At 42.3% G+C, this 18,926-nt stretch overlaps 1 protein-coding gene and 1 non-coding gene across 3 annotated transcripts; one reads left to right on the top strand and one right to left on the bottom strand.

Annotated features, from left to right (window-relative positions):
- The first annotated feature begins 2,507 nt into the window (after positions 1-2,507).
- Positions 2,508-16,946, top strand: klf3 (Kruppel like factor 3 (basic)). 2 transcript variants are annotated; one of them, XM_069697464.1, is made up of 6 exons: positions 2,508-2,752; positions 11,142-11,202; positions 11,670-12,213; positions 13,367-13,514; positions 15,517-15,683; positions 15,783-16,946. In XM_069697464.1, the coding sequence occupies exons 2-6, from the start codon at positions 11,161-11,163 to the stop codon at positions 15,962-15,964; spliced, it is 1,083 nt and encodes a 360-aa protein (XP_069553565.1). In that variant the 5' UTR covers positions 2,508-2,752; positions 11,142-11,160; the 3' UTR covers positions 15,965-16,946. The 2 variants fall into 2 exon arrangements, with proteins under 2 accessions (XP_069553565.1, XP_069553564.1); XM_069697463.1 differs by lacking the exon at positions 2,508-2,752 and having other exon boundaries at positions 11,122-11,202.
- A 1,674-nt stretch (positions 16,947-18,620) lies between these two features.
- Positions 18,621-18,692, bottom strand: trnap-agg (transfer RNA proline (anticodon AGG)). Its single transcript has one exon. It is a non-coding gene; the product is annotated as a tRNA-Pro (tRNA).
- Between the last annotated feature and the right edge of the window lie 234 nt (positions 18,693-18,926).

The following is an 18,926-nucleotide window of genomic DNA, read 5'->3' on the forward strand; positions in this document are numbered from 1 at the left end:
TTTGTAAAATGTGCCATGTATTCCAGCTCCTGTTCTGTAAATACAAGTAGTTATACTGACTTGTATTAGGTCATTTTTAAGTCTCCATATTTCAAGTTGGACATTAAAAAGTTTGCTCACCCACCGAAAGCAAAGAAAGACCAACAGAACTTTACATTATGTAAGTTATTACACGTTCTCTAGGTTTACAGAGTCATTTCCTATTAGTCATTTTTGACAAGGAAACACAGTTATGGTGAATTTTTTTCACTCCACTTAACGTACAAACAGAGCCGGATAAGTCTGTGTGTTCAGACTTGTAAGGCATACAACTATACTGCTAAAGAAACCATCCATGAAATAACAGCTGTCCTTTTGTCATCTTGTTTCAACATCCAACTCAATGCACAGGCCATGATCGCGGAGGACTGGGCTGTGATGAGAGATATCGCTGTGTGTCGGTGTTTGAGTGCTGTTTGAGCCGGGCGGTCTGCGATCAAAATGTCAGTCATGACATAAAACAGCACAGGACTGACAGAAGGTAAGACTGACAAGAAAAAAGAGGTGGTATAGAAAAGTACGAGTCAGAGGAAGGGAACTTCAGACTGTGTGTGTGTGTGTGTGTGTGTGTGTGTGTGTGTGTGTGTGTGTGTGTGTGTGTGTGTGTGTGTGTGTGTGTGTGTGTGTGTGTGTGTGTGTGTGTGTATAATCCTGCTCTCTTTGCCTGTAGTTGTGTCTGACTCCTTTTACACATGTACAGGGAATTGTGGAAAAACTTAACCTTTGACCTTCATCGGTTCATTCTTGAGTCCAATTAAACAATTGTGCCAAATATTAGGGACAGCTTTTGTCATTGTACAGTCCATTAATTGACCATTAAAGAATGCACGAAACACAGTGAACCTATTGAACAAGATATGGCATAGTGCTACTTTCTAAACCTGCTGACCTACAATAGGAGTCCTTTGTTACAGTTGACATTGACCCTTTGCCAAAGATAAACAGAAGACAGGTATACTGGAATTACGTTAGCAGTATCCTGATGAAAGACACCAAACAACTGATCATCCACTAAATATTGATTGTAGCTACATTTAAACTGTGTTATCATGTCTAAATACTCTGTTATACATCTGATTGAAATGGAAAAGCACAGGTGTCCCAGTACAAGAAAATGCTTATCAACACAGTTTATCCTAAAGCTAACAAGCTACAAGCAAGCTTTTGAGCAGTGATGTCACACAGTTGGTTAGTGCCCAGTCTAACAACTTTTTTTTTTCAGGAACTAGCACGATACAACAGTGACATAGAATACATTAGCTTTCCAAATGCAGATGTCCAACAGAGAAACATGGACACAATGAGTGGAGTCTTCTCTCTGTCCGCCCGACAAATGCAAGTCTGTTATTTACTCAACTTTTAACGGTGAATTCCTGAGAAAAATATCTGATATGTATCTATAAGTGGATATATCTACGGTTGGATTAATGCAAACATCACATCGCCTACATCAGCTTTTTAGTTACCACGAACGAGGACAGTTATGTCTGTCGAAGGGAACTCAGACATTTCACTGGTTTTTATTAACCTTACGTCTTTATTGCTTTACAAATTTGCTGACACTGATTTTCTTTAGCCTGGAAGTTTATGTCGTAAAATGGTCTTGGATCAGGGCTACCTCGTCATATGTTCAATTTATGACCCAAAACAATGTGCTGAAAGTTGGGTGTTGATTCTCAACGGGTTCAGTAATGGCATAAACGCTTTCACTTTACATGGAGTCATTTAATTCAGTGTAAATGCAGAAAATATTGTTCAATGGGTCTTTAACTAGAAAAGTTGTGTGAAGCATAATTTTTGTTGCAATGGTTACCTGCAGTTAAACGCACCAGGGGCACAGTTTTAGATCAGTAGTTCGTAGCATCATCTTCCTCCTTCTACACACACACACACACACACACACACACACACACACACACACACACACACACACACACACACACACACACACACACACACACACACACACACACACACACACACACACATGTATGTCTAATGCTGTTAAATTCTTGTTCACATTGTTTAGGTTTCATTTCTAATATCTGCAACCGAAGCAAAAAAAAAAATCGATCCAAAAGTTCCAGTTATGATAATTCATTTTACAGCAGAAAATGCTTACATTTATTTTATTATTTATTTATTTCATTTTATTTTATTTGAATGTCAATATATCTAATATTGATGTATCGTATAAGATATAAGCTATTCATATTGTTTCCTTACTTATGCTCTGAAAACACCATTCAGGTTAGTCGGTGTTAAGTCATAAGTTTGATTTATGTAAAATTAGGCACATTCATGTCACTAAAGGCCTGTACAGTTCCAACTGGTTGTCTACTCCAAGTTTAAAATGAAACCTATCACACACACACACACGCACACACTGGACCACCCCGCCCCGGTCCCGCCCAGCGGCCCAACAGACAGTGGATCATGTGACACCAGCAGTTTCTGAGGCAGAGCCGCTCAGTCACACAGAGGAGAGAGGGGAGTTTCGTAACTTGGGGAAGTTTTGTGGAGCCATCGATCACCGGGCCGTCTTGTTTTCTCTGAGCCTGATGTCAGTGACACAGCGGAGGTTCGTCTGCGTCACTTTTTCACCGGAGTTTCTACATTGAGAAGGAGACTGTGGCTTTCTGTGTCGTTAAGCAAGGCAGCTGTGAAACTACCGTCTCTCCTGCAGGAATAGACTGTAAACTCCGTCTGAGAAGTAAGTGTGACACTGTGATCTGCCTGTAAAGCCCCTGCAGCCTCAGTGCAGTGTGTCCGGGCCGCTTGAGTCGCAGGACTCCGGCACGCTGCTCCCATGTCCTCTCGGATGTGTTTGCGGCGAAGCCTCTAATTGCAACGTGGTCTTTTTAAAAGTCTGATGTGGTCGTAGATGTGTTGTGTTACAGCAAAAATGTATCACAGGAGAAAGAAGTCCATAAATTCAGAGCTGTGGGTTCGGTTTAATGAAATCAGCCTGCTTGTGTGTCATTTATTTAATTAGTTAATTACTCAGAGTTGTTTTTATGTCTTCGTTTTTCTCTGTTAGCTGTGTCCGGGAATCAACAGGTTTTTAAATATTTCATCCTCTAGAAATGAAGAAAATGAGCGTCAAATGTTACATTTATTGACTGGATGATTAAGGATCTTAACTCTGGTTGATAACTTACGTAACCAGGTTATACGGCAGCAGAGACAAAGCTATTTTTAGCCTTTAGAGTCTTATAAAGAACATGCTGTTGTTAATTAAAACAAGGTTTATTCTTATATAGTCCTATTTATTTATTTTTCCACTAATCATTACATTCAACAACATGTGACCGTTATTGTGGGACACATTTTTTTGTCTAGACGTAGATTTGATTAAATATATTAATATTGGTGAAATCACTGAGCGACTGGAAATGATTTTTTCACTTTGTTTAGTCCCATAAATGTCAGAAAATTGTGAAAAATGCTCATTACAAGTTCTGATTTGATTAATTATCTCAAAAAAATTTTGGGCTGCATTTAAAAGTCTGTAAAACACACTGAAGCAGCAACATTTCACGTTTGAGAAGCATTTGACATGTTTGCTTGGTGGAACAAGTGAAATGACTCCTTGATTATCAGAATCTGGTGTAGCGACAAAAAATGTCCCCTTGTGGGATTAATAAAGCAACTATTTATCTATCAATCTAATTACTGCAGATTTTTGGGTTACATGACTCATCGATTCATGGATCAGGTTGTCAGGCAGTCAGTAAAAGTTGATGGTGATACAGAATCAAACAATGGTGTGAGAATTGACCCTGAGTGTTGGCTGTGCGCTGTAAGAGCTGAGTGTGGTGTGACACACAAAGAGTGTATGACAGGTGTGTGTGTGTGTGTGTGTGTGTGTGTGTGTGTGTGTGTGTGTGTGTGTGTGTGTGTGTGTGTGTGTGAGAGAGAGAGAGAGATGGAGTGGAGAAAAAGAGAGCAATGGATTCAAAGAGTCACACCTGAGCTGTTTTCTCTGTATCCTCTCGTTTCACTGCATCCTTTACAGTCAACATCTCTTTCTCTGCGAGAGAGAGAGAGAGTGTGTGTGTGTGTGTGTGTGTGTGTGTGTGTGTGTGTGTGTGTGTGTGTGTGTGTGTGTGTGTGTGTGTGTGTGTGTGTGTTTCTCCGTCTCTGTCTCTCCCTGTTTCCTGTGCTTTGTTTCAAGGCTGAGGCTTGCGTCACACATTCCACTTGGCATATGAAGCCCTTATCCTGTTTAGAGCCTGGAGTGGGAGAGAAAGAGGGAGAAAGAAGGGAGGAGAGAGGGATGTGGGGGGTGGACGGGAGGAACTAGGGCAACATCCCTCTCCCCTTCTCGCTGCCTCTTTGTCTTGAGTTTTTGTCTCACGCCAGAGAAGTAAATAACGACAAAGATAACTTGTCTCACTTTTTCTTTCTTTCTTTCTTATTTATTTAACAATTAACATCAGGGCAGCGCACGCACACACGCCCCAAATACCCCACCCATCCCTACGCCTCTTTTCCTGAATCAACATGCTGATGTTATCTGGTGGAACAAAATGCGCAAGACTGTGCGTACACACACACACACACACACACACACACACACACACACACACACACACACACACACACACACACACACACACACACACACACACACACACATACACACACACACACACACACACACACACACACACACACACACACACACACACACACACACACACACACACACACACACACACACACACACACAAACACCGACCGCTCAAAGGGCATCTCAAAGGGAACATTGGGGCTAAACATTAAACTCCTGGATGCTGAGTAGTTGGTGATTCTCCATGAAAAGTTTAGGATATCAGGACACCATGCTCTGCAGACAGCCATAAACTTAAAAAGCTGTAACTAGTTACACAACCTCATATGCGTGCAAAGCACACACACTTTGTTGTGCAGTATGTGTGAGCGTCTTACCGCTTTTAAACCACTGGATTGAGCCACTCTGTCTTACTGCCTCCCCCCTCCCCATGTTTGAGGTTCATTGAAGTTTTGTCATATTTTGGTCGAAACCCACTTAGTTTTCTTCCCCGTTTCTGTCTCGGCCTTGTTCTTTCCACTTCCATTTTGACATAGTTTGGTCACAGCGGCTGTTTTCTTTGCCCTTTCTCTCCTTCCATTCCCCCTTTCTCTCCTCTCATTCTTTGGGTAGGGAGGTTCAGTGTGTGTGTGTGTGTGTGTGTGTGTGTGTGTGTGTGTGTGTGTGTGTGTGTGTGTGTGTGTGGGGGGGGGGGTCAGACAGGAAACCGCAGGCCCCCTGCAGCAGCACCCCCCATTTGGCTTCACTCTCCTCTTCCTCCTCCTCCTCCTCCTCTTCTTTACACCCCCTGACCCATCATGCAGTGTGGAAATAATAACAGTCAGACTAAACTCTCAGGGCTTCCGCTTCTCTCCTTCTCCTCTCTGGCAGCGTTGCTCTGTTCTCTCCTTCCTTCTGTCCTCAGTTGTCTGGAAAGCCTCAAAACGTTGCGCACTTTGACAAGTTAGACTCGAGGTGCGTGCATGTGTGTGCGTCTTGGTCAGTGTTTTAGCCATATGACGACGCCGATGTGTCTTTAAATGTGTGTATCCACCATTTGAATGTGTGGATGTGTGTGTGTGATGATGGATCCTGTTTCCTCTCCCCTGCTGATGGCCCCCTCTGGCTTCCCCCAAGGTCTGCAGGCCTGCAGCCTCACAGTCTGCTGGAGAGGAGCTACGTGCCTGTACATGTGTGTTTGTGTGTGTGTGTGTGTGTGTGTGTGTGTGTGTGTGTGTGTGTGTGTGTGTGTGTGTTTGGGGGCGTAAAAAGGACGGGAGGAGTGGGCTGTGCAGCTCAGATGAGGGAATGAGAAGCCAAAATAAGACGATATGGGGCTTCAGTAAGGGCCTCAAAGTGAGAGGAGTCAAAGTCAGGGCATGTGCAGCGTTATGAGAGGAGTCAGGAGGAGGAAGTGAGGTAAGGGGTTGAAATAAGGGAGCAGAGAGGTACACTTGGGGGTGAGAGCCTTAAAGAACGAGTGATTTTGAATGAGTAAAGGGCAACAGAAGAAGTGTGAAGCAATAAGAAACTACACAGGAGCAGAGGTGAGAGCAAGGAGAAGACAATTGTTGGAATATTAGCTCACCGCCTGGATAAGTCATGCTACCAAGATCTTAAATTAGGGATAATCAGTGTATTTCTTAAGGAGTGTGAACAGGTACCAAAGTATGAGTCAAGCTGCAGCATGTGCATGAAGTTCTATACTGCGAGAAATGAAGTGTGTCGGTGTTTGAGTGCTGTTTGAGCCGGGCGGTCTGCGATCAAAATGTCAGTCATGACATAAAACAGCACAGGACTGACAGAAGGTAAGACTGACAAGAAAAAAGAGGTGGTATAGAAAAGTACGAGTCAGAGGAAGGGAACTTCAGACTGTGTGTGTGTGTGTGTGTGTGTGTGTGTGTGTGTGTGTGTGTGTGTGTGTGTGTGTGTGTGTGTGTGTGTGTGTGTGTGTGTGTGTGTGTGTGTTGCGTTGCGTCGTGTTCTTGGACAAAGCTGTTGTCTGGAGGTTTCTGGTCTCTCTGGTGATCTCATCATCTCCAGCCTGTTGCCATTAGAGCATGTGTGTGCGTGCAGGCCTGTGTGTGTCTGTAATAATTTAGCCCTTTAGTGATTTAGTGTGTGTATTCTGCCGAGCTAGCAGAAACTTAGTGTGCGGCTGTTAGTGTGTTTAAGTATGTGTGTGTGTGTGTGGTTGAGTCGGTAGTCAGAGACTCCAAGCCACAATATTTTCCCCTTCAGTCATGTTGTTTTATATCATTCATAGAGAGGGGGAGAAAAAGAGTGTGCGGTTCAGATAAATACAGTAGTTAAGACGTGAGTGATCGCTGAGGAGCAAGCGAATAAGAGGTGAAGAAGAAGATCTTGAGTCTGGGGGTGGAGACAGATAGCGGGAGAGGGGTGTAGGAAGTGTTTGCTGAGTGGGTTGGAGTTGAGTACACAGTAGCTCTACTGACCTAGACGAACAATATTTGCAGACATGCACAAACACACACCCACTTGTAGAGCGCACAGGGAGGAAAATACTCCTCAACAGTTTGCGTAGGTCTATTTTTTTTTTTTTTAAATTTATTTTTACTGTACAGGTGCAGCATACACCGGCTCCTTCACTGCACAGTGTGTTTCTCTTCAGCAGCTCTCTGATGTCTATCTCGTAGAAGGAAATTGTTGCCCTCCAGCTGACCAGTTTGACTCATTATGCAACTCACTCTGTCAGAAGAGCAATCTAACTGGGGCTGCAACAATCTCAATCAATATTAACATAGCGAATAGCTGTGATTCCCAACAACGGTATGTGTACCACTCGGGGTACGCAAAGCACCACCTAGTAGCACTAAAGAGTCTTGCTGAAAGGTCCAACAATTGTAGTCTAGCTTGCCAAAACATCCTCATTTCACCTCATTTTACAGACAGCAGCTGTTCCGTTCACACATCACATTGCAAAGATGTGAAAATTCATTGTTAATAATTTGAATATGTATGGTCCTGCACAGTGCGGTCAGGTGTTGGGACATCTTGTCCAACATAGTCACAGACAGACAACGCTCACGTCAGCTTGACGGTGTCGGATTTGCACTCCTCTGTCTCACAGGCTAGATGAATCAAATTCTGAAATATTTGTAAAAAAGCTGTTTCCATGCGCCTCCCCCTGCTCATTTTGAAGGATTTTTGTGAGAACTCAGATTATTTAATGTATTCTTTGGTTTTGAAACAATAGCTTCACGTGCTTGTTGTTGTTGTTGGTTGATGAAAAAAATTTGCTGGTATCTGCACCGTGATGTGGTACATGGAAAACTTGGTTTAGTACAAAGTGGTACGTGGTCTGAAAAGTTTGGGAAGCTCTGGACTAAAAAAAAAAAAAATACCAATTTAATTCTGGTAAATGCTGAAGCTCAAATGAATATCTTCAAACGTCTCGTTTTGACCAACAAACATTTTAAATACAGCAGAGATATTGAGGCCATCGTCACATAAGAATAAAGGCAACAAATCCTCACAATAATAATAATAATATAATAATAACATAATAAAATAGCAAATATTTGGTATTTTTGTATGTAGAAATTACTCGTATGATCAATCAATTATCAGAGTAGTTCAGAATAAAGTGAACAAGTGAATGACCTACATGTTGCTGCTCTAAATTCAACACTGAAACAAATTAATGAGCTCCAGCTGCAGATTGTCCTCTGGTCACTGAGGAAGATGCTGAGCAGCTAAATGAAATTTCTTTCCTGTGATTGTTTAAAGTTTGTGCAACTCATTGTATTTATTCTTTTATGAGACACCCTGAGGGAAAGTTTGTGTCCTGCTGTCACATGTCGTTCCGATACCTCTCTGCTCTCTGTTAATTTCCCTGGGTGGTAAACCCGATCACCTGGCACACACCTCACCTGCAGATTAAAACACACGACGTTAATCATTTGCTCGTGCTACTGTGTGGCCCAGATTTTTGTCACCATCAGCCAAAATTGCTCCGTGTCGGCTCAACCCAATGGCAGGAAGATTTAGTGCACTAATATATAAGCAGTCTATCTCTGTGTTCCAGATGTTATAAATGAGCTTCCCCTTGATGTGAACAGGCGTGTGACAGGTGAACCCAGAAGGGAGTGGTATGTTCCCGTGGCTGCATCTATTCTTTCGAGGGATGAAGCTCTGTGTGAGATCTGCAGTGGTGTGCCACAGATTTTGTAAGAGATGAACTCGGATAACTGACGTGATGAAAGCCTCGGAACGTGTGTTCAACAGTATGTTCGTGTTCGGAGAATAAGCCACGTGTGACTGCAAAAATCCCCCTCCAGCTGTGAAGAGCCAAAGTCAAAAGATAATGAGCTTTTATTGTATTTCAGAAATTAAAGGAGAATCTGAGTCACTCATGGCTGAGAATATTTCTACTCAATTAATTTGGAGTTGTTTTGTCTTGTGTGTACCACCATATTTACCTAGTTTGTAACTCACTCGTAAACTCATATGTTTCTGTTTATCAGGCTGCAGAGCTCCAAAATGGGGGAAATGTTGGGTCATTTTCAGATTAGTTCTGCACATCTGCCAACCTGACACCTTCAGTAATGGAAAGTAATGACAGCAGCAGTGTAAAAAACATTGATGTCGCACTTAATTGCAGTGATTCTACACTTTTAGTACATGTGCTTGCTGCATTGCTGTTTAAGTAGCTGAAGGAAAAACTTTTAGATACGAACACGGGTGCAAATGTTGTGGACTTTCTTGATGTCTGCTGAGTTTTCAAGCCCCAAACAGCCTTTTGTACATATTTAATTTCTTTTTTTCTACAATGAAAATACCTGTGTGTACATTGAAGTGGTTTCCTGTCTTTTTCCCGTTTCATGATCTGTCTGTTTGTGCTTCATACTTGCTCTTATTGTCACCTCTGTGTCATTTAACAACCACAGTAGAACAACTGTGGTTGACCTCCAGGTGAACTACAATACAATACAAACCCGGATTAGACACACCCTCAAACGCACACACGCACGCGCACACACACACACACACACACACACACACACACACACACACACACACACACACACACACACACACACACACACACACACACACACACACACACACACACACACACACACACACACACACACACGCACGCACGCACGCACGCACGCACGCACGCACGCACGCACACACACACACACACACACACACACACACACACACACACACACACACACACACACACACACACACACACAACTCCTACCTGACTGTTAGCTCTTTGTTTCTTTGGAGCCGGGCAGAGGGTGAGGCCGCAGTCGTCATGTTCACACCCTTCCTGACCCAGCTAGCAAGCATCCTGCTCCCCTACTGGTCTGCTCCCCATCTGGACTTTATGTGTCTGTATTTCTGTATGTGTGTGTGTGCTCGGGCGTGATGACTTGTGTTCTTGCCCATTTGTTAATAATTAAAGGCTAACTTGTCTCCAGACTGTGGACTTTAATCAGGTCACAGACACACACAGATTCCCTCAGGGTACATTCTTTGACAGTTCATGTTGCCTTAATGCTCCACTGAACACACACACACACACACACACACACACACACACACACACACACACACACACACACACACACACACACACACACACACACACACACACACACACACACACACACACACAAAATGAACAACACTCATTAAGGTACAAATACAGTCATCCTGCAGCCAGCTGCACCTGGCCATTCAAAGCCAAGGTAACTGGAACCACCTTTGAAAGCCCCAAACCTTCATTCAAACACGTGCGTGTGCATGTGCGTGTGTGTTTCAGATGTGATGTGTGATGCATCACTGTCTTGTCATTGACACTGAAGCTGGTTGTAGTCTGCGGCACTTTGAAGTCATATAGAGCATTTTATGAGTGACGTGTCTTGTCAAAGCACGTCCACACTGTTAGCTGTCAAACAGACTATACATGTTTACAAATGTGGCAGGAAATTAAAGGGGAAGAGGAGATGTGTAAAATCTGACAGAAAAATTATGTATTAGGCTGTTGTCTGAATGGATTTACTGGATGAGGTGGAGCATGCTCTCTGCAAACACACGCACACCGCAGGCACTTGACAGGCACCTATACTTAGGCACCTATACTTAGGTGCCTGTCAAGTCTTTCTACTTTATGTAATATACTTTTCATCTCTTCACAAGATATGTGTGTTTTGTGTACGAGGGTTTGTATGTTTGGTACTAGATTTTTGTTTTTTCTATTTATGATCTAGGGGTTGATTACCTGCAGATCAAGCACTTTAACTATTAATACTTAAAGTAAATTTCGCTCATAATTCTTGTGTATTTTCAAAATATTTCTTCATTGTCTTATTGTGTTTCATTTTGGGAAATGATCTGAGTGCTTCCTCCTCTGATGGTGATGGATCATTGATGTCTTCCATGTTAAACTAGTGAACTACAAAGTAAATTAAATGGTGAATGACTCTTAATGGTGTGAGCTGAGTGTGTAAATGTTGTTGTTGTTGTTGTGTATTAACCGTGTGCTAATGTGTCTTTTATTTTGTAGGAGCCTGGCCTTTGCAGCCATGCTGATGTATGATTACCCTCTGAAGACAGACATGGAGACGGTAAGGCACATGTGTTTGTGTAAATTAAGCTTTGGGTGCTTGTGTGTGTGTTTTTGTGAGCTCCCATCATGCCTGAACATGTTGATGCTGTACAGTTATTCTGACCTCCACACACACACAAACACCTCCACACACTCCAGCTACGTGTCTAGACAGACTGGTTCCCACATTCCTGCTCTTCCTGGACAAACAGGCTGCTGTGCAGTGGACATTTGCATACAATGGCTGCATGCACTGCCAGGCAGCGGGCTAATGAACACACTCACGCTAAACTTTGAGACATAACAGTTATCTGCTCCCTAACAGAACTGTGGGTTTACATTTTTTTGGCTAGCTTTACTTGTTTGTGTGACAGAAACATGTTTTCCCTGTTATTCAAAGCAGAATGGAAATTTTTAACTCCCCCCCCTCTTATGTCTCCCCTTGCTGCTTCCCTCTCCTGCCTCCTCTCTTCCTCCCTCTCACAGTCATTCTACTCTTCGTTGGTGAAAACCCCAGAGCCGTACGGAGTCATCTTCCCCCATCCCGCCCCGCTCTACCGAATGCACATGCACGCCTTCGCCCAGTCTCACACCCCCACCCACCATACACACACCCAGCTGGAGCCCGTGGACCTGTCAGTCAGCAAGCGCTCCTCTTCCACCTCCTCTTCCTCCTCCCCTGCCTGCTCCTCTGCCCCCTCCCCGGCCTCCCCTCGGAGCACCCCTCCCTCCCCTTACAGCTCGGGGAGCCGCGCCTCCCCCCGCTGCTCACCCCCGCACTCCCAGCTGCGCTCCTCGCCCTCCCACGCCCTCCCACCGCCCACTCCCTCACTCCCTTACCCCGCCATGATGGCTCCCCTGATCAGCTCCAGCTCCGGGGTCATCCAGGGGTCAGGGGTCATGATGTCCCCGGTCATGGTGCCTCTGTCGGTCCTCTACCCATCACCTCTTCACCTGCACCAGTCGATAATGGTGAGCTCACCTGTCGCTGGTGAAGATGACCATCATCGAAGCCGGGAGCACAAAACAGGTGAGACCGCGTGTCTGGTTGTAGTCTGTGTGATACGTGTTTGTCTTCAGTTTAATTTCAATTGAACTGATTTGAGCTTCATTAACATAGCATACTCTATTTCTGTCATGTTAGTTGAATCAAATACAGGATTTTTGTTTCTAATTTTTTTTCTTAAATGAACACTTTTTCTTTTCTGAAAACGAGGAAGTGCTTTTCATTTCCTCTGTTCTTAGAATAAGATTCTTATTTCTTAGGGAAGCTTTTTTTTTGGTCTGTTTTCTGTGGTAAAGTGGAGATCATTGAACATGTCTCAGTCTTTGACCAGTGATAGAGACAGTTGACAGAGAGAAAGACAAAATGCCATAATACACTTAATCAGGGTTTGTTTGGAGTCGCCGTCCTTTGAAGGACTTTTATAGAAGCATGAAAACCATTATTCTCCAATAAAAAACATTGGTTCAATAATTTAGTGTTTTCCCACCACGATGTGGCTTAACTCAAGCGCACTCCATTCACCTTTTTGGGCTTTGTATCAGACCAAAGTAGTGGTTATTAACTGGTAAAATCTTAACGGCTGAATATTGCGATTACATATGTTGTTATTATTATTGTACATTTATTACCTTTTTTAAACTGCAAATTCCAAAGAAAAACTTTGCCAACATCTGTTTCATCTAATAAGATACAATTTTCAGTCTGTTTCAGTCTTCAGTCATTTATTATTGCACTGAAATTAGATTTTCAAGTAGTCAAACACCTGTCTGAGAAAACCTGTCATAAATGTTGAACCAATTGGACAGATTTATTTATTTATATAATAAAATATCAATACTTGGTGTCCATGTGTCAATACAATGCTGTATTTATTTTCCCAATGGTCTTAATTAATTGTTTCATGGCATTACTAAATCATCATCCTATTAATCTAATATGGAAAATAAAATCCAGGAAAGTACGTGGCACTGGAGCGAGTAGAGTCGTGTCATGCGGTGGAAAAGCGACATTATAGGTCCAAAAAGAGTTGTTTTACTCTAAATTGCAACCTCATGGTGGCGCTAGAGACGTCTTCTAGGGATCACCAACGTTGACTGGATTTATCCTCTTTTGACAAAATTAAAAGTGTTTTCATGTGAAAAAGTCTTGACCATACTGACCGCTCACATCTGCACAGGTCACTCCACGAAGCCCCTTGAACTGCGAGGTGACGTCCACGACCTGCACAAGCCAATCAAAACAGAGACTCGCCCTGAACTCGCTCACGACCCCCACAGCAGCTACGAGATGAAGTCCTCAGTCATCAGGATATCACACGAGTACGAGTGAGTAACGCAGCGAAACAGGATTTTAAACAAGTGTCACTGAGCTTCCTCTTTGACTTTATATGGAGATGCTAGTCAGAGACGTGCAGCCCCAGGATGATTTTTGATACGTCAGTGCAATGATATTGAGTGGAGGGAGGAAAACATTTATCATTCTGATTCAGGCAGGAACAATTACCAATAAAGAGTGCTCAGAGGAATTTATTGGGAAAGCAAAGCGGCATGTAAAGTTTACTTCATGAATAACAAACTTCTCCAATTAAATTGTATTTGTATCTTAACCCAAAAAACGTTGTCTAAACAAGAAACTGCATAAAATGATCAATAAATATGATTTAAATCAAAAAATCTCATCAAAGGGTAAATCAATTATCTGACCAAACAGTCAGAGCCAGATTTTCCTTGTTTGATACAAACACAGCACTGAAAAGGTGTTAAAGGTTCTGCTGTTCTGGTGGCATCTGACACTGGACCCTGACCTGATGTCTCCTGCTTGAGTCTGACCGCAGAGCTTTGTTTCATTGTTGTCCTCCAACTCTCTCCCCTTTATTTCTGGGAAGTTTTTAATTGCAGCGCAGGATATATTTCAAAGACAAAAAATGATTGCGGAGCAATACTTTTCAAACACAAAAAATATACACTCTCCACATTTGCTCAACATTACGGTGCGTCACAGCGTTTCAGTTTCCTCAGTATGAAGTTTGTGACTGATTAGAAGTTAAGTTTAAGTCTTTAACTTCCAAAAAGAACACAGGACCTGGTAACACAACAAGTGTCATAAACACAATAACTCTTCTACAAGTGAGGTGTGGCACACTCTGCCATTCCTCTGAGGCTTCTTTTATTCTCGTTCTTCCTGTCCAGCCCATCAGCCACGCCTCATAATAGAAGCTTGTTACCTCGTATCCTCGTGTCCTCCTACAAAGTGAACGAGCTCATATCTGTAATCTTAATCCTGTCACCTCCCCTGTCCCTCTTCTTTCTTTTTCTTCCCCTCCCTCCTTCCTCACTCAGAAGCTTCCTGTAGGTTTTAGCGTTATTGTCGCTCCCTCTTTCTTGCCCTCATCCTCTCTTCCCCTCTTCCTCCTCTTCCCCCTCCTCCTCCTCACCTCCCATCTCCCACCTGTTTTGTACCCCTGTGTTCCATCCTCTAAATAAATCAATTAAATAATTGAAGGTCGATTTCACATGTAATAGTCAGGTTTTTTTTTGGCAGTTAGTTTGTGTGTAGATGGCCTTACTGTTGTCGTCAGGGTGACTGCTTTCACGGGCTGCTCTTGTCACCGGGCCAACAATGACATAATTAAACCCATAAGTAAAAAAATAGGGTACGTCTTTATCTGTCATCACCTCTCACCAAAACGCACACACGATCATTGTAAATATACTGTATATATACAGTACATAGGTCAGGTGTGCTTGATGTGTATAAATATGATGTGTGCATGTGCGCGCTCACGTGTGTCGCAGGGGAATTTCTGCACATTCCTTAACGCAGAATTAATCTCTCTGAGATTTATATTTCAACACTCGACACCTGCTCCCAACTGCCACTTACGGACACACACAACTCCTTCTTCTCCTTTCTGAATGTCAAACTTGTTCTCCGATGTTGTTTTCTTTTTTTTTTTTAATCATATCATTTGGTGGATGTCTACTCCTTCACAGTCTTTATTCTTCTAGAGATCATTTTTAGCTCTATGTGAACAACGCAAAGAAGATTAGCATCGAATTACAGTGAATGAATTGTTGAATGGTGGATAAAAACAAACATCAGAAATGACAGAGGTGTCAGGACAAAGCAAAGGCATGGTTGACTGGAAAAAGGCGGGAGGTGTTTTTCTACTTCCTGATGAGAAAAGTTGTTATTCAACTTGAAGATTTTAAGAACAAGGACACTGGTGTCCTCTGCTGGTCACATCAGACAAAGACCGATGAAGCACCAGCAGTTAACGTCTTTTTTTTTTTTTTTTCTTTTTTGTCCTCTATGTGTCTTTCTCAGGGGAAACAACCCATCAGTAATAGTTCATTCAGGCACAAAGCACCCTCTCCCGGCTGAGTCTCCAGACTCTCTGAAAAAGCGGCGAATTCACCGCTGCGACTTCACCGGCTGCAACAAAGTGTACACCAAGAGCTCCCACCTCAAAGCACATCGCAGGACGCACACCGGTGAGAGCCTTCACTCGTACACAAAGCTGCACTTTTCCAAACATGTGCACATCTTTAACATCCTTAACTCATCTTATTCTTTTTGTATTCTCTGTGCAGGGGAGAAACCCTACAAGTGCATGTGGGAAGGCTGCACGTGGAAGTTTGCCCGTTCAGATGAGCTGACGAGACACTTCCGCAAGCACACGGGAGTGAAACCGTTCCAGTGTCCCGACTGCGAACGCAGCTTCTCCCGCTCCGACCACCTGGCTTTGCACAAGAAACGCCACCTCCTAGTTTGAAACCCTCCACCCGGAAACTTGAAAGAGACTGTGCTTGGTTCGGTGTTGGACTGTACCACTTTGCTTCGAGGGGGATAGGTTAGAATAGCTGGCCTTTTTCCACATTGGACTCTGACAGGGAAATGTTCCTCAGGGTGCAAGTTTAGACCCTTCCACCTCATTAGCCTGAATACGAGCTGGTGTCAGCTCTCTGCAGATTTATCACCAGGTCATCCTGACATCCTGACAGAAATGTGGTGGCTGTGCAACGTCCAGACACTTCGTTTTAGAGGGGTTGCAGCGTCTCAGCCGGCCTGAGAGCAGCAACCTCTTGTGGCTGCAGAACCAAACTGCACCAACATCCGATCTGTTCAAGCCACACGGCATACTCAAGCTTCTTTGTGCAACATCAGCTCTCACCTCTCTGCATGCATCCAAGTACAAACCGTGGACTTACACTCACACTCACACTTACATGGACATGCTATTCGCTAGCTAATTCAACAAAATGTGAAACTTTCCAGAATGTATCATATCACACCAACTGTGCATTGTGTCATACATACTGCGGCTTCTTTTATTTGTAATCAGCGCAGCTACCTTAGACGCTAACTCCTCCTTCATGTTCTGCCACACACACCTCATCTGCCTCTACAAGCTTACATCATGAAGTGATGTCAGGTAGCTAATGCTCGCTTTCTTTTGTACATACACAGCAAGACACGTGCATTCATTAAAAGCAGCTCCGCTTGTGTGCTCCTGGGTTTTTTTTAAAAAGTGGGCACTGTGGATCTCTTTCATTGTTGGAGTGAAGTGTTTTTTTATGTTTTCATACAGAAATGTGAAAGTTGCTGCACAGGGGCATTATTGTATCAGAGATTAACAGACACCACTCGGCTGGTTTAAGGGTAGAAGCAATGAAACGTCTTACCGTTGTCTTATATCTTTTTTATGTATCTATGAACTGTGTTTTGGTTTGCGATGTGACAGTGGTAGCCTTTTTTTTTTTCACTGTATGACACTTTTATATGGGAAAAATACAAAGTGCAAAGCAGGGAAATTTGCGCCTAAAGTTTTATTTTTCAGGAGTAGTTGAATTATATTTCAGCTCATATTTAAGGATATGTGCTTTGGAAGAATAACACAATTTATACTTTCTAAATATGTCAATATTCCCCTGTAATTCTCAGAGTTTAATCAAAGGTCATAGGATAAAACAAATATTCTGCTAATACAGCATTCACTTTTTAAATGCCTTTAAGATTTTACAACACAATGTTTTACAGCTTACGGAGAACAAAATAGTTTTGTTAATAGCATCTTTGTACATCTTCAATGTGCACTTTATATCTCTATATATCTTTAAATACAGTATATAACATTCCCAAAAGCAAGCATTTAAATCACATCAGTTGTTTCTATTTGTAGATTCGCTGGTTGGTTCAATCACAACAACATTCATCAGGTGTCTTGGTTTGTCATTTTTCAATCATGCAATGCCAGAAGAAGGTGTGACCCTTTCATTCATTCACATGCACACATTCGCACGCACAAATACACACACCGAATGTAGCGGCTCAACTGATCTGCATTTGCTCCTGGATGCTCTTTGCGGTTTTTTGCTTGTATGTGTTTTTGTATCTCTGCAAATACAAGTTGTAATATATACATATATATAAATATATATATTTTATAATTGATTATTAGACTGAAAGGGCAATTAAAGGTTTTGTTTAAGCATGATTTTGATATTATACATTTCTACAATGTTGTGTTTATGATAAACCCTATCTCTTTTTAATCTAAACGTTGGCAATTCAAAGGGAACGTGTTAAACTGTGAACATATAACTGTACAGGTCTATTTGCAATTTTGCATTTTTAAACAGAATATTCATACCACTTAATAAACTTATTGGTAATATTTGCAGAATGGAGTGTTGTGTCTTCAATTCTGTGTATGTGTGTTCATGGAGTTGTAAATAATCGGAAGATAAGAACCAAGATTTGAATCACTGATCAAATGTTGAAAGGTTTATGGTGCAAAATCATCAGTTATTTGCCATGGATGTATTATAAGACCTTATTATAATCAGAGCTGAGAATAAATATTGTAAGCTCTCTGATATTATAGATCTATGGTCTTGGCACAATGTGTAAAATAAAAAAAAAACTAAACAAACGAAGATACACGCGCACACAAAGCAACATGGGCATCAATTTTAACTTTCAAAGAGAAGTGACAAACTTCTGAAATTTGTGATCAGATTTTCCTTGACTGATTGTTTTACGTGTTTCATAGCTGTGAATATATCTCACAGATGCTAGTAACGTGAGGTAGTGCAAAATATTTTGTCTATTATATCAGACCTCCCACGACACCCAACCGCATCAGCACCATTTGCACCAGGTGCAATTGCACCATTGTTTAGATATATGTATGTTGCTGTAGCGAAAAAATTTCCCCTCGGGGATTAATTAAGTAAATACCTACCTACCTACCATATATATATGTATATATTTGTCTCTTAGCTGTATATATGTCTATTTGTTTTTATGTCTATAAATGTCTGTCTGTTTTAGTTTTTTACACGCTGAGAGAGAAGCTACAACCGGAGTTAAATTGGCCAATAAAGTTGATTCTGATGTGTTGAATCAGAGATTCAACTATAAAAAGTGGGCTCGTCCGGGATTTGAACCCGGGACCTCTCGCACCCTAAGCGAGAATCATACCCCTAGACCAACGAGCCGATGCGCAGGATTCTAGAAAATACACTATAAGAACGATATATCCGGCCTGCGTAGTTTGTGTTTCCAAAATTGTGTTTTGTATGCTTTCTGTCGTAAGAATTGTTTTTATGTGCTTGCTGCAGTAACTGCTGTCTAACCGTTCGTGTCGATAAGCTGCAACCGGCTGCGACGCACATTAGATTTATTTCTTAAACCAAGTATCCCCATGAAGCGAGATGATTCCCTCCTGCCCA

The sequence above is a fragment of the Brachyistius frenatus genome, unplaced genomic scaffold (genome assembly GCF_029030835.1).
Source record: "Brachyistius frenatus isolate BFR_SWC_R1_liver_20210118 unplaced genomic scaffold, ASM2903083v1 Contig_23, whole genome shotgun sequence".
Classification (NCBI taxonomy): Eukaryota; Metazoa; Chordata; class Actinopteri; family Embiotocidae; genus Brachyistius; species Brachyistius frenatus.

Coding starts and splice junctions, on each gene's coding strand:
- klf3 (XM_069697463.1), top strand. CDS start 11,122: ATGTGTCTTTTATTTTGTAGGAGCCTGGCCTTTGCAGCCATGCTGATG. Junction 11,203..11,669: donor TGAAGACAGACATGGAGACG/GTAAGGCACATG, acceptor TCCCTCTCACAG/TCATTCTACTCTTCGTTGGT. Junction 15,684..15,782: donor ACATCGCAGGACGCACACCG/GTGAGAGCCTTC, acceptor TTCTCTGTGCAG/GGGAGAAACCCTACAAGTGC.